The following is a 14363-nucleotide window of genomic DNA, read 5'->3' as shown; positions in this document are numbered from 1 at the left end:
CCGTGCATGCATGTTTTTCCATGCTTATGAGCATCACTATTCCTGTTTTTATTTTATTTTATTTTATTTTTTTTATGAAAGCCACAAATGAGAAACTTGTGGTTTCACATTTGTGAATATGCTGTTTAAATAATATGAATTGAACATTTTATCTTTATCTGTACTCTGCTTCGGTCTCCAGTTTAACCGAGGTGTCAGGGAGTACCCCGTCGACTGCAATGAGCTCCACACGACCTCGTCACACCAAGTCTATGTCATCATCAGGGCATCCTTCAAAGAGCACACTGCCCCCCATCGATGACAACACAGAGCTTAAAGCCAGGTGAGCAGCCGAGTAGGTGATGGAGATTACAATGGTGTATTTTTTTTAAGTTAAATGTCAACATGATGATTTAAAATCTCAGATTTATTTTCAAACTTTACAATTAAAAAGGAAGAAAATAAATCTCCATAGTAGGGCTGCAAAGATTCAAGTAACTTAAATAACTCAATTTTAAAAGAAACTTTCAGTGCTTTGTTTAATCCATGACTGTATGGCGCTCAGTCGTCACCATCTAACCAGTTTAACGTGGGGCCGGAATCAGTCTGCACACACAGCTGTTATCGTGTTATGGTGAGCTCAGGTGGAGTGAAATAAAACGTTTTTCTAGCATCCAAAACCCGCTCGTTCTTATAATCAACTTTAAAACCTTTACTGGGAAGAAGCTGATAGCACTCGTTAACCAAACTATGTGTTCATCAAGCGCCATTGTGAAGAAAAGAGAACTTTGCTCCCATCCACCACCGTTTCTTTTACACAGCATGAATTCTACAGAGGTTAAAATAAAAGCACGTGTGTAGAAAGTGAGATGAACAGATGAACTTTTAAAGTCTGGCGCGATGTTTAACTTAGCCAGCTTGCTGCAGGATGACGGCAGTTGTCCTACTTTTCATTGGAGTGATACCTGTGACTCTGAAGGGGGCAAAGACCATATTTAGTTTAAGGCTTTAGGAACATAATTTTCTGGGTTACTTAATATAGAATATAACACTCACAGATACACATGGACATCGTGAACACACACCAGATCTACCTCATTCAGGAGATTTGGTACTATCACCCCCCCCCCCCCCCCTTTTTTTTTTGACTCGCATTTGACATAATGTTCTTTTAAAAATTGTATTTAATATGGCACATAAATGATTATTTTTTCTTAAACACATGCAAAACGTTGCAATTTCTAATCAATGGAATAACTGATAGAGTACTTGATTACTGAAATAATAATCAATAGCTGTACGTATGTCCAAACAATGGTAAGAATTGGTATATGCCTTGATAGCTGTGGCTCAAAAATAATCATGAAACAAAAATAATCATTATGTTTATTTTCACAGATCATCATGCAGGTGCTCCTCAACATTTAACAATGAGAATCACAATGTTGAGCAAATGTCCTTGGGTCATCACTTCAGAAACAAATTACAAACATCTGTTGGAACAGATCATGTGATTGCACCTTAGTTAATTTTTTTTTTATATTCATTGCTTTGATTTCACTCAGCAAATGGAACAATTAAATGTACGGTCTGTGTCTTTAAAAGCAGTCTGATGGTCACAAACTGCTGTTTTACCCTGCACGCTCACACAGTCATTCAGATTCAGCAGTGGCGTTAAAAATGTACTTTTCATCGAGAAATACCATAACTTCATTCTAAAATACAAACAGAAATGTGCCAGATGTTCATCTCCTCCAACGCGTTTTTCTTATTCTGCAGCTCGTCTCCACGCGGCCCCTCCACCTCTCCGTCTGCACACAGTATTAGCACCCCAGAGAAGAACCGTTTCCCCCGTGGTACCACCAGTCGCAGCACTTTTCACGGAGCCCAGCTCAGAGACCGCCGCAGCGCCACCTACAACGGACCTCCAGCTTCACCCACATTGTCTCATGATACGGGGGCTCTCGCTCAACAACGCAGGGGCACCTCTACAGGGATCATTAGCAAGATCACCTCCAAGTTTGTCCGCAGGTCAGTGCTTTGTACCTTAGAGTCGTTGCACCCAGCAGTTATTGTACCACCGTGGTCTCAAACTCAGAGCTACATGTTAAACAAATATTTGACTGAGAACAGCTCAACGCTTTCAAAACTGCAGGATGTAAAGCCATACTTTACTAATTTATACTTCCTTTGTGCTAAGGTGCTTTTATTATTGAAGGGAAATGCAGGTTCTACAGGGAGAAACATTCATGTGCTCCTGGTGTAGTCCCATTTCCAGATCAGGAAGTCGTTCTTCCTGCTTTGTTTTGTTCAAACTTACAGTACTGTGCAAAAGTCATGAGCCACCGCTCGTTTCTTCTTATTTTGCTTGGATAATGGAAGACAAGTGCAGTGATTTACTTAAATGTGCAAACATACATGGAAATAACATCTGGTTTGACCACTTTTATTTTTTCAACACAACCTCTGTCTTGTAATTTCTTTAAGTAGTCTTGAGGAATATTTCTCCAGGCTTCCTAAAGGACATTCAGAGCTCTTCTTTGGGTGTTAACTGCTTTTTTTTTCCTGCCATGTAGAAATAATGCTTGGTTTGATGCTCTGAGGTGGCAAATCCACGACTGAATCTGTGTTTTGTTTTCTATTCAAGTAGTATTCTTTAGCTGTGTGTTTGGGATCATTGTACCACTGAAAAATGAAGTCCCTGCCAACCAGACATTTTTCAGATGCTGTTGCATGCAAATTATTCTATTTTTGACAGGATCCCAAACCCCACTGGCTGAAATGCAGCCCTAAACCACAACAGGAGACTCCAGCATGTTTTACAGAAGACTGTAGACACTCTCTCCTGCCATCCTTTATACTTATTGATGGCAATTTATACCAAAACGCTCCTTGAAAACAAATTCTAAAGAAATGAGCAGTAACTCAAGATTTTTGCACAGTACTGTACATTAATTATCTAAATCAGAAAGTCACTTTTCTTTCTAGTCTGACACCAAATTAATATACAGTTATTTTTTAAATAGATTACAAGGCAGTTCAGAAAAGGACTTGAGTTTCCTTCCATGCTAGCAGCTCTGTAAGGCTATACTTGGTAAAAACATGCTAACAGGCTCACATTAACAATACCAGGTGTTAGCTTTATCATGGTCACTGTGTAAGTTTAACAAAATAAAAAGTACAGCTGAGGTGAGGTGAATTATGTTGCAGGTATCAGTCATTGGACAAATTATTAGATGCATTCAAATCTCGATACACAACAAAAATCATCCCTGGACATACTGTGTGTCTCTGTGTAAAAGTTACTGAAGTGATTAAAGGAGTTGCGACGTTTGTTCGGATTCCTTTATGCGAACTTTCCAGGTATAAAAATGAAGGAAGCGTCACGCTCTCTGCCTGTTTACTATAAATGCTGCATAGTTTCCCCAGTCCTCTGTGAATATCACACATCCACACTGCCACCCCTCGTCATCCATACAGCAGTTAGCACCTTCACGCTGGTCCATCTGGTGGAGGCTCACAGCTTTCTCTCCTTTTCTCCCCGCCTAGAGCTCTGTCTTTCAGGTCGACCCAGAGGTAGGAGAACATAACGCTTGCTGCACTTGTCACCCCCGTCCGAAATAAACCAAACCTCTTTGTGCCCACTATGACCTTGGCCCGTGTTTCCTTAACCCCTTGCGTACTTGCCCACTACACCACGTCCTTGCCTACTGACACTCTTTGTTATGCAGTATTTCCCTCCCTTGTGTCCACTGCCTCTTAAACAAACCTCACGGCTCACCAGCTTCTTCTGTACTAAGCCACCAGATATCTGCTTCTCAAGTTGCTAGCTTTCCTCTCCTTATTCTCCCCCATCCTTTGGCTGAGCTTAACAGAAAAGACCAGGCAAAAATCCAGAGGCCGAATGGACTGTCTAGAAACGCTTTTCCGCTCTTTGCAGATCAGTGGGGATTAAGGAAAGGTAGCGTATTGTAGATGGGATGATGCATTTGGTTAATGTGAGCTATAATAGAATGACCCTCAAAACAAAGACCGTCACAGTCACCTCATTGTGTGCTGAACCCTGATACCCAGGAGTGTGGATTCTTTCCTGGCATGATGCCTGACACCCCCTCTGTGTCCAGTCATGATGGGGGTGGTGTTTAGTAGTGAGTCGGGGCGGGGCTGCATGTGTTGATATGATCCCAAGGGAATAACGAGTCTGTTCCTGGTTTATTTCAGGGTACCTAGTGAGGGAGAGGCCAGTGCCAGGACAGAAACACCAAGGTAAGAATTTGTGAGATGTCAAGTTCACAGAGAACGTGAAACCCACCTCTGCCTACTTCCCCTGTCCCCGCTCTCACTCTCTCCCTGATGGTTTCTTGCTCAGGAGTGCGTCTGGTGACACTAAGGAGGACGGCAGTCGGGATTCAAAGCCTCGCTCCCTGCGTTTCACCTGGAGCATGAAGACCACCTCCTCCATGGAGCCCTCGGAGATGATGAGGGAGATCAGAAAAGTCCTGGACGCCAACAGCTGCGACTACGAGCAGCGCGAGCGCTTCCTGCTTTTCTGTGTCCACGGCGACGCTCGCCAGGACAATCTGGTCCAGTGGGAGATGGAGGTGTGCAAGCTGCCCCGCCTTTCGCTCAACGGCGTGCGCTTCAAGAGGATATCGGGCACGTCCATCGCCTTTAAGAACATCGCCTGCAAAATTGCCAACGAGCTCAAACTGTGACAGCAGATGGAGCCCCAGTCAGTCTTTTCTCTGGTCGCAGTCTCATCTCATCACTGGATTAGTGTCGACTCGCAGGACAAAATTCAGCACTGACGGTCCTCGCCATGCAGTATCAGGGTGGACTCGGCTGGTAAACGTGCAATACTGGCCACGAATGTACTGTACAGGGTAGTGGATCAGAGAGATATTGCAAAGTTTAACGTCTGTGACGGAGAGATAGCAAAAAAGAAAACATTAAAAAAAAAAAAAACAGCTAACCCAGCATTTTTTTTTCTCCTTCCGTCCGGCCCTCTGTCTCTCTCTTTCTCGCTCTCATCGGCCCGCTGCTCCACGTCAGAAGACGCATTTATGTAACACATGCAGTATGCAACTGAAGATGACCATCCTGCAATAATGTTTTCAGTCTTCTTTTTCTAAACGCCTACTACAAGATCTACTCTCCTCGCTGAATAACCATTAAACCTACCGTATGCTAAACTAGCCGCTTTTCCACCTGTGTTAAGTCAGTATATAGATCAGGCTGGAGCCCATATGTAAAAAGAGAATTGTACTGTATGCATAACATCTGCAGGTACTGTATTGTACTGTATATTAATTTAGCGTTCTGTACAGACTTTTATTGTTAATACTGTCTTTTTTTTTCATGGGATTTGAGTTCTTTCCTAATATAATTGATGTCTCTTGGAGCATTAATCTTTCACTCTGTTTTTTTTTCTCTTCTCTTTTTTTTCTTTTTTTTTAAGAGCCACCATATGGAAATAGTGTTTTCAATTTTATTTAAAAAGCACTAAATTATTTTGTGGAAAATTGAGGGATTTGTTCCCTTGCCTTTTATGTTATATTTTTTTGCCTATGGAAAAAAACACTAAGTTGCACCACATAGACTTGAGTAGTAAGTTCAGTTAAAACTGAAATTGTGTTCACTTTATTTTCTCTCGGCAGTAGGTTGGTGATTTGGGGGTCCTGCTGCAATTGCACAACTTTTCCAGGGTGATGTGTATGAACATGAGAGTATGCACCTGTATTTCTTTGATGTTAGTTTGGTAGTCCTCAATTGCGAAGAAAAAAAAACAGCAGGGTTTAAATTGGTTTACTTTAGAAAGCGCCTGACAGGATGATACATGACGTGTTGATCGCCACGACGAGGCATTTTATTTTTTCTTTGATGGAGCCTTTCTAAAGAGCCTGATTTAGTCCTGCCACCAGTGTGATTGTGCAGGTACTTGTGTATCTCCTTGCTTGTGTGTTAATTTTCTTTCTTTCATTTTTTTTTTTTTTTTTTTTTTAATTTCAGCGGATTTTATTGTATTTATTCCATTACATTGTAATGTGCTGCTTTGTAGATTTGAGGCGTGCACTTTGTTGGAGAAAATAAAAAGGATTTTATTTGTTTGTATTTATTTTACTCCTATTTTTTTCATATCTGACATAATTACACACCCAGGGTTCAGGACAGTTTGCCTCATTTAGCTTAAGGAAGTACAGTGCTGTGCAACAGTCTCGAGTCACCACTGATTTCTTTACATCCAAGGAGCCAGATGTTCTTCAAATTTTTTTTAAGTAGTCTTGAGCAGTAGTTCTCCTGGCTTTCTGAAGGTCCCTCGCCATCCTTATTTGGACACTGAAACCACAGAGCCTATGAACGATGTCAAAGATCACAGTTTGACAGGCATAAAATAGTATTTGTGTACAAATAAGATGTTTCCCAAACAGTTATTGCTTGAAAAATGACTTTCAAAAGGCCTTGAAAAATTCTAAGACATGTGGAGGACAAAAGAAATGGAAGGCATACATTTTTTTAACCAATTAACAGTATCTGAGTGTGATGTCATTAAGCAACAGAAAAAGAAATCCAGCAAAGACCCGACACAGGACCAAAGAGATTCAAATGGCCCTTCAGTTGATCCATTTGCTCTTAACTGAAGCTTGATCAGAGGTCTCAGTGGAAGGATGGCTGTGAGAAAGCCATTCTTAGGGAAGGGTGAAGTGTGCCAAATTACAGAAGAACTGGACTGAAAATCTGAACCACTTTTGATGTATAATCAGTTCCATGTATGTTTGAATAAATTGCCCTTTCCTATCAAAATATAAAGAAATGAGGATTGGCTCAAGACTTTTGCACAGTACTTTAGATATGCTGTTGTGTTTTTGGCTTTAAGTATGTCACACTGAAGACATATCATGCTACACAGCACTAGCAGGGAACTCCGATGAAATGTTAAGCTTTATTGACTCTAAATTGCATGATATCAATTCTAATTATGACACAGTCAGTCACATTAGTCAAAGGTAAAGCATTATGACAAATGTCCTCCTTCATTTCAGTGCCCAAAAATGGTTGAAAATACCTTCAATAGTTCCCAGTTGTGAACAGCTGTATTTTCAATACTTTAAACATTATGCAAACTATTACAATAAAAGCATAAGCTGCAAGGATATACAAGTAGACTCTAACCTTTGATATTTTCCAAATCAAAGGCATCATTTCAAATCATTCTCCAACAATTATCTAATAATAATCTGTCGCGGTCGTTGGTAAACTCTTAAAAACTCTTAAAAGCTTCATTTACAAATGGAAAGACAGGAAAAATGTAAACATTTCATTTTGGCAGATTTCTTCAGTTAAACATGTTAATAGGTTAAAAAGTACAATTTCATTTGTTTCTGTAGATAAATATATGACATTAGAAATGTATAAACATTGAGTGACACAAAAGGCTGAACACACATTAAAAATTAAAAAGTTACTGGCCAGTGTTAGATGTATTAGTGAACATAGATCTGCATTTATTGGGATGGGACGGCCCGTGTAAGGCCCTGGTCATGCATTAATGACTTGACAACATATGCGATCTAATCCTAACTTGAGGTGCATGCACTGGACTCAAAATGCATCTCGGTCATATGCTTGGTTGAGATGCATACATTTATCCTTTAATCTACTGTGCACTAATTTAACTAGAAGAGTTTGAAAATCAGTAGGAGTAATGGCTGCTGTTCTCAAGTTAGGATCAACGCTTTCTGAGTTGTTCAGCACTGCATCTGCTGCAACAGCCTGCTGTCTAGACAAAAAAAAATCACAAAATTCACCCACCAACCAATCTGCAACAGAAGAAAAATTAGCTCAGTTGCTCAGATCAATGATCCGGTGCTCATAGATCTGAGTTTTCCCTTTGAAACTGGAGGCCAGCAGGAATTGACGGTTGTCTATGGAAACTGGAGAGAAGGCCCTCGGTGCCTGTATGTTCAGCTCCTGAAATCGAACAAATTCGCCCTTCTTGGCATCCCAGCGGTAAACCTGGGTGAAAGAGTAATCGCTGCCAAGGATGGCGTATTGCCAGTTTCCCACAGCGAAGGGCTGGAATACCATGGAGCCACGAGAAGGCATGGTCTGCAATTCCCTAAAGAGGGCCCCGTCCCAGCGCATCACTTTGGAGTCACCAATGAAGCGCGTCAGGCAGATATACAGGTCGTTTTTGACCTGGAAATGTTTCACAGCGTAAACATCCTCCATCTCTGGGATGTCGGTGCGCCTGTCAAACATCTTGGTGCCTTTGTTCCACTGGTAGATGACGGGCCTCTGGGAGCTGCTGGACAGGATCAGGTGAGGCTTGGAGGAGATCTCCATGTACTCCACATCGGTGTCCCGATACCACTGGTGGAGGGACTGATGCCAGTAGAAGCCATTGCCGTTCCACTTGTAAATGGTGGTGGACCCGGCCTTGGAGCTGTCCGCTATGACGAAGAAGAATTCGCCATCGATGCGGAACGTCTCAACGTCGTTTGGTTTGCGGATTCGCAGGATGTCGATGCCTTGGAGCTTGATGAATTTGTTAGCGGACGTGTCACGCTTGTAGATGTGCGAGCCACCAAACAGCTGAGCCACAATGATAAAAAGCTGGTTGTCAATGACCAGGGGTTTGCAGACCACCGTGGATGTACCTGGTGAAGCAGAAGACAGGATAAAAAGTAAATATCTTCACCTCCAATAATTATCGCCATTGAGAGGTTTGAATCACCCCTCCTTTCAAACTTGCACAGCCCTTTCCCAAAAAAATGCGTCTTTCACTTACTCTCAATAAAATCAAAGTTTCTGAAGACCATCTCCACGTGATCCCACTCTAGAAAGCTGCACTTCCCACTGAAGGGCTGAGCGAACACAACGTACTGGTCATTCCCAAAAGAAAATGCTTCCACTGATATGGAGTTAAAATCCATGGACTGGTAGGATTCAAACTCTGCAAGTGAAACAAAAAACACCCACTTGAAATAACTTTTTTTTTAATCCAGTGAAACTTTGAGAGAAAACAACTGTATTTATTGTACTCCACCTGTGGTGATGCAGTCGAATGACTGTGGCAGGAGGTCGTTGATCTTTTTGTCGAGCTGCGAGGCCGGGCCTTTACAGTAAATCTGATCCACGGTGGCATTGGTGCTGTATATCCACTCCACCAGCCATTTGAGCTTGCAGTCACAGGTGAACTGGTTCCCCCTCAAGTCTCTAAAGGGAAAACACCACCAAACTAATCTCCGCATGCTGTATTAAATGCATTCAGAAAGGCCTCTGCTTTATGAATGCATTTAATTCCCAAAAGCTGGAGTTACTGAAGTGTGACTACTGTTAGCTTTGCTCTGTGGCCCTCACAGCTTCAATCTTTGCCCTCATTATCATCAAGGGGGACTATAAAGGAGAACCGGACATCTTCAGTGGGTGATAGATTGCAAACTTATCTCTTTCCTCACTGCTGCATGCAATTTTAATAGTGTTAAAAGCACCAGCTGCCCACACATTTTTCGAGCCTCGGCTGAAGTGGAATAATGATACAGTGTTCTATATATAGAAGGCTGCACAGAAAACTCATTTATCTCAGTGGCACGCATGTAAATTGAAACGCAATGAATCTCTTTGTTAGGCAAAGGTAAAATTCATACTTACACTTTTGTCAAGGCCTCGAGACCCTTGAACAAATCTTTGGGCAGCGTCTCAAGATTATTGTAGGCCAGACTCCTGAAAATAGATTAAAAAAATTGTGCTTTGTTTCTGGTTTCCACATTGATTATATGTGCATGCATCCCCCCCGCCCTCCCCATAGCCACACCATCTCAAACTATTAAATAATAATCTGTTTATGCAGTATTTCTGTATGTACACAGATATCTGTTAAGAAGCTTGGGGCACATATTGCCACCCTGGAGAGTACAGCAGGAACATTGCTTATTGTGGGTTTGAGGAAACATTAAGCTATTTTTAGCACTGCCTCCTCAGCCATTTTATGGCTTTCTCTGCTACAATGAAGACGGTGGAAAAAAGGCTTTTTCCTGTTGAGAAGACTTGGGTAGTATTTTATAAGTTTCTTTAGAGCCTTATCTTAAATATTATTGCATCAATAAAAGAAAATCTCAGAGCGTTTTTAACTTATAATGTACTTTCACAAATCTGTAATGAAAGAATATTATACTTTCATTTACAGTGGACATTGACGGTGGCGGGATTTGCTTCGTAATCATATTCATAACAGCTGCACAATGTTGGGAGAAGTGTCTATGTGGCAATACAAGTTGCGCAATAAAAACTGTCAGCGTTTTACTGGAACAGTGCTTGTCTGCACCTGCACATAGATTACAATGTCTGATGCAAATGAGAGAAAGCTTCTCTTGTTCTCCCTCTTAAAGCAGGTCACCAGTGATTAGATTTTTAAATTAAATAGGTCACAAAATTAAATCCCCGTGCAACTGTAGTGTCTGCTTCTTTAATACCTCTAGTAAAAAAAAGAAAAAGTACTTACAGGTGTACTAAGGTTTTCAGTCCACGAAAAGCATGCGCTGATATCGAATTGATTTGGTTGTTTTCAATGAATCTGAAAAGTTGTTGGATAAAATGCAGGAGACGGGAGATAATGTCAGGCAAATGCAACAAAACAATCACAAAATCAAAAACAAAAAAACAAAAAACCAACTTGAAGGATAATTTTGTACCAACTACTCACAGATATTCTAGGTGAGGAAGACCAATGAATGCATCCTCATTTATAGATTCCAGGTTGTTGGCTGTGAAGAGGCTGCATGGAGAAATCTCAAGTTAATATTTTTACTATTCAGGGTCAGCGAGTGGATAATAAAAATACATACTTTTAAGACACGGATCTGTGCTCTCTGAGGATTCCTGCAGGCCTGCATGTCTGTTTTTAGACACACAGTGTCTCTGTCAGTACTCCACCCAATGAGGAAATGAATTCCCTCATCAAAAGAAGGAATTACCCGTAAATTACTGGATTCACATTATTATACACAGAGACATTTTAATGCAAGGCTTGGAAGAAAGCCTAGCAGAGAGATTTAAAATCACCATGCCATGAAAAGGGATGCAGGAAAACCACGTTTTCAGCAAATGATTTTTTGGGTTTAAGGCTTCTCCAACCTAATCAATAGCCACAGCAACACCCGTTCTATCATAATGTGTAGCATCATTGAAGGGGGAAATGTCTTGAACATTAAACATGGCGTTGATCAGCTCACAGAGTGCAAGAAAAGCAAGAAAAAAGTAAAAACTCCTAAGAGATTTCTCACAGGAGATGCAGAGCAGGCGTGAGGATGAAGCTCTCTTTCGGAATTTCAGTGAATTCAGACTTGACAAATGATCTGTGGGGGGGAAAACACGACACACACACGCATACTGTTTAGGCTTACAGCACAGACTGACGATCACTTATTGCAGTCTGTTCCTTGGATATGCAATTATTATGCAGCATTGGCGGAAAAATCCACGTCTTAACCAGCAGGTAGAGCTAAGCATGTTGCGTTCATCGCTGCAGTGGGTTTTTATTTCAAAACGATATTAAATAGAACTTACAAAGATGTGATTTCTCGGGGAAAGCTGCGAGGGATGAGTCCTGCGCTTTCGCACAGCGCGTTATCTTTGGAACATGTACACACTAAGGGACAGCGAGGCGGCTTGGGTCTCCTGCTGTCCACTAGAAGTATAACTGACGCCACCACAAGTAAGCCGAGCCAGAGCGATCTGCTGGGTATCTTGTGTGTATGTTCCATCCTTGAGATCCGCAGCGGGCACAACTTGCGCGTCGAACAGCCCTACACATGAACCAGGGTCTCCGCTGTGGTTCCTCTCCCACCGCTGCTGCAGCCGCTTCTGCCTGGAGGCCACGCGAATGTCCGCTCTTGTTTATCTCCGTGCGCCACCGCCGCTCTGGAGGTGATAAAACCGGGCGACCCGTGCGCCCACAGCGCCGTAATTACACCGAACCTCCAGACGAAAAGAAATCTAAACCCTCCGAGACAAAAGCAATAATAATAAATATATAATGTGACGCTTGCTGTGGAGTCTTGAAGCTCAGGAATATTCCAGCTGGCTCGGTGACAAACGCGGTGTGAGGGCAGGTGGGGATCCCAACGGGAGCAGACGGAGCATCTTCATCCAAAACCACGCCTATGATTTCAGCAAACGCCACTCTCTTCGTGTCAGGGTCTTGGAGGATTCCGCCCTATGGGCAACTGAATTGTGCAATTTTTTTCGTGAATCAGCGGGAGAAGAAGAAGCTCTGACATGAGCCAGCGGACTGTCGTCTGTGGCGCAGACGCACACGAGCGTTCTATGCGGGAAGCGGATGGGAAACCCGCTGACAATTAATTGTGATTATGGAAATGTAGCTGCAATATTTGGCTCAAAACCAGATGTTGACTGTCAAAACGCTGCCGTTACAAATCACGGGTTCTTTGGTGCCGATAAAGTCACCGAAACTTTGTGCTTTCTTAAATATTCCCATATTTGTAAAATGTTGTGGGTATATTTCCTGGTTTGCACTCGGTTTCCATGACGACTGGAGGATGCAAAGTATTTCTGACCTGTGGTGGAGGGGTGTGGGGAAACCCTCCTGTCACTCTGACATCTGTTCTGCCTCAGTACCATCCCCCTCATCCTCTTAAACAAAGGGCAGGTTAAACGGTCTCTAAAATACACTCGTCTCTTTTCATGCTTTAATACTGCTGCAAGCCACCACCTTCACAGTTTTATTGCAGTTTTTTCTTAATCTTCTATGCCAGACACTTGCTTGTTCAGGAGGGTGCTCTTGGAGCCCTATAAGGCTGTCATCATCTCATTTCTTACTTCTGATTAATATGTTTACTCACTGTGGCTGTCAGGCCTGCATGCTTCTGACCCATCTTGGTACAAATATGCACAGGCCTTTTGAAAAGTGCACAAATACTCACATGATTACAATACTTGATATCCTGCGCATGTTTACAGTGATATTACTAATGCAAGAGAATTAGAGGAGCGTGATCCTCCTCTGGGAGGTTTGAAAAATGAAGCTGGGAAGAATGAAGCTATTAGGCTGCTTCTAAGAAGTATCAGCAGCTGCTGGACCAGGGAGAGAACAGTGGATATTATTGTGTGTGCTGCAAGATGTTGTGTAGTGTCTGTGCTTCATAAATGTCACCATTCATCACCAGAGTAGGACACAGACTTTCCAGTAACAATATGACCACAGTCAGTCAAGTGTTTCTCACTTTTTAATATGTATTTGGAGTTTCCTGTAATAAACACTGATCACTGACTACATTAGACTACTGTGTAATATTTTGTAGATTTCCCCTTTTTCACCCAAATAGCCCCTCTCCTAAGTCAGGGCGTTGACACAGGACCTCTGTGGGTGTTGTGTGGTTTAGGGGTGGAGTCTCAGTGGATCAGCCCTGTTCTGGCACATCCCCCAGATGCTCTTGCATTGAGATCTGAGGAGTTTGGAAGCTGGGGTGGCTTTTGTTGTGTTATTTGAGCCATGCCATAACAGTTATAGCAGTGTGACATCATCCTGATGGGAGATGCTGTTTTTTTGTGCACTGGTATGAAGGGCTGGAACAATGTTTACATGGGTGGTAAGTGTCACTGTAGCATGATGAATCCAAGGACTCAAGCAGAATAATGCCCGTGTAACAAATTATTCAGTGTTACTAACTTCACCTTTCAGTGCTTTTTAAAATATTGTTATTGATCATTGTTTGGGCCTGTATTAGCTTGTGACCTGACTTATCTGCCCCTTTACCTAAAGATGCATGAATAAAATTATATTATTTGTGGATATGTTCAATCTTCACCCAATGGCTGTGGGTAAAATAGAGCCATTCTGTCTGGCAGTCTACACAAATGAGCTGAACTCCCCACTAGAGGGAAATGCTGAGCAAGGTAGATATGTTTAGTTGTCAGGTGGACTCACTAGCTTCATAAAATTCTTTCTCTAAGATTTACACCTTAAGGGGAAGAGAGCATCATCCACAGGGAGCTTTTCTACATGACTATCAAGATTTAAAATTGCTAGAGGCTCTCCCGCTCTGATCTTGAGCAAACTGAGTGAATGCACTTGTTTTGCAGGTCTGCCATCTTGTCAGCCCACAGAGTAGGCATACCTACTATATGAAAATATAGCATAAAACCTCAATTATATGAAAAATGTAAACAAATAAAGCTCAAAATTACGTTTTGATGAACGATGAAATTACATCTTAGGATCCTTTCCTGTCCATCAGTGATTAAATGATGAAGAAGTAGAAGATGCTAATTATTGTTATGATGATATGATTATGAAAGTGTACACTGTGCCAAAAACACCCCGTAAAGCTTTTACAAGCAGCTGCTGCTCAAGAACTGCCCATCCA

General features: G+C 41.9%; 2 protein-coding genes across 3 annotated transcripts in view; one reads left to right on the top strand and one right to left on the bottom strand.

Moving 5' to 3' along the window:
* Positions 1-6090, top strand: part of mark1 (MAP/microtubule affinity-regulating kinase 1) — a 36173-nt gene extending 30083 nt beyond the window's left edge. For both annotated transcript variants that reach the window (XM_085477651.1, XM_085477652.1), the window contains exons 15-18: positions 182-322; positions 1759-2010; positions 4201-4245; positions 4349-6090. In XM_085477651.1, coding sequence (XP_085333777.1) covers positions 182-322; positions 1759-2010; positions 4201-4245; positions 4349-4694 — 784 coding nt within the window. In that variant the 3' untranslated portion in view covers positions 4695-6090. The remainder of the gene's footprint in view (positions 1-181; positions 323-1758; positions 2011-4200; positions 4246-4348) is intronic.
* An 810-nt stretch (positions 6091-6900) lies between these two features.
* On the bottom strand, positions 6901-12551 carry LOC146695466 (leucine-rich glioma-inactivated protein 1-like). The gene is made up of 8 exons (XM_085477653.1): positions 11545-12551; positions 11262-11333; positions 10682-10753; positions 10481-10552; positions 9631-9702; positions 9026-9195; positions 8768-8932; positions 6901-8636 (listed from the first exon to the last, which is right to left on the bottom strand). The coding sequence occupies exons 1-8, from the start codon at positions 11739-11741 to the stop codon at positions 7819-7821; spliced, it is 1638 nt and encodes a 545-aa protein (XP_085333779.1). The 5' UTR covers positions 11742-12551; the 3' UTR covers positions 6901-7818.
* Positions 12552-14363: the final 1812 nt, after the last annotated feature.

This window comes from Copadichromis virginalis, linkage group LG13, assembly GCF_057382275.1.
Source record: "Copadichromis virginalis isolate Kocher_CV1m ecotype Utaka linkage group LG13, C_Virginalis_male_GT1.1, whole genome shotgun sequence".
In the NCBI taxonomy this organism is placed as follows: Eukaryota; Metazoa; Chordata; class Actinopteri; order Cichliformes; family Cichlidae; genus Copadichromis; species Copadichromis virginalis.
Note: the sequence above shows the minus strand (reverse complement) of the source record. Positions and strands in the feature narration are given on the sequence as shown.

What these genes read in the sequence shown, in the direction of transcription:
- LOC146695466 (XM_085477653.1), bottom strand. Translation starts at nt 11,741, where the DNA reads ATGGAACATACACACAAGATACCCAGCAGATCGCTCTGGCTCGGCTTA. An exon ending in CTTCCTCACCTAGAATATCT is followed by an intron (nt 10,553 to 10,681) that starts GTGAGTAGTTGG and finishes ACAACTTTTCAG; the next exon opens with ATTCATTGAAAACAACCAAA. An exon ending in CTGAAAACCTTAGTACACCT is followed by an intron (nt 9,703 to 10,480) that starts GTAAGTACTTTT and finishes ATCTATTTTCAG; the next exon opens with GAGTCTGGCCTACAATAATC.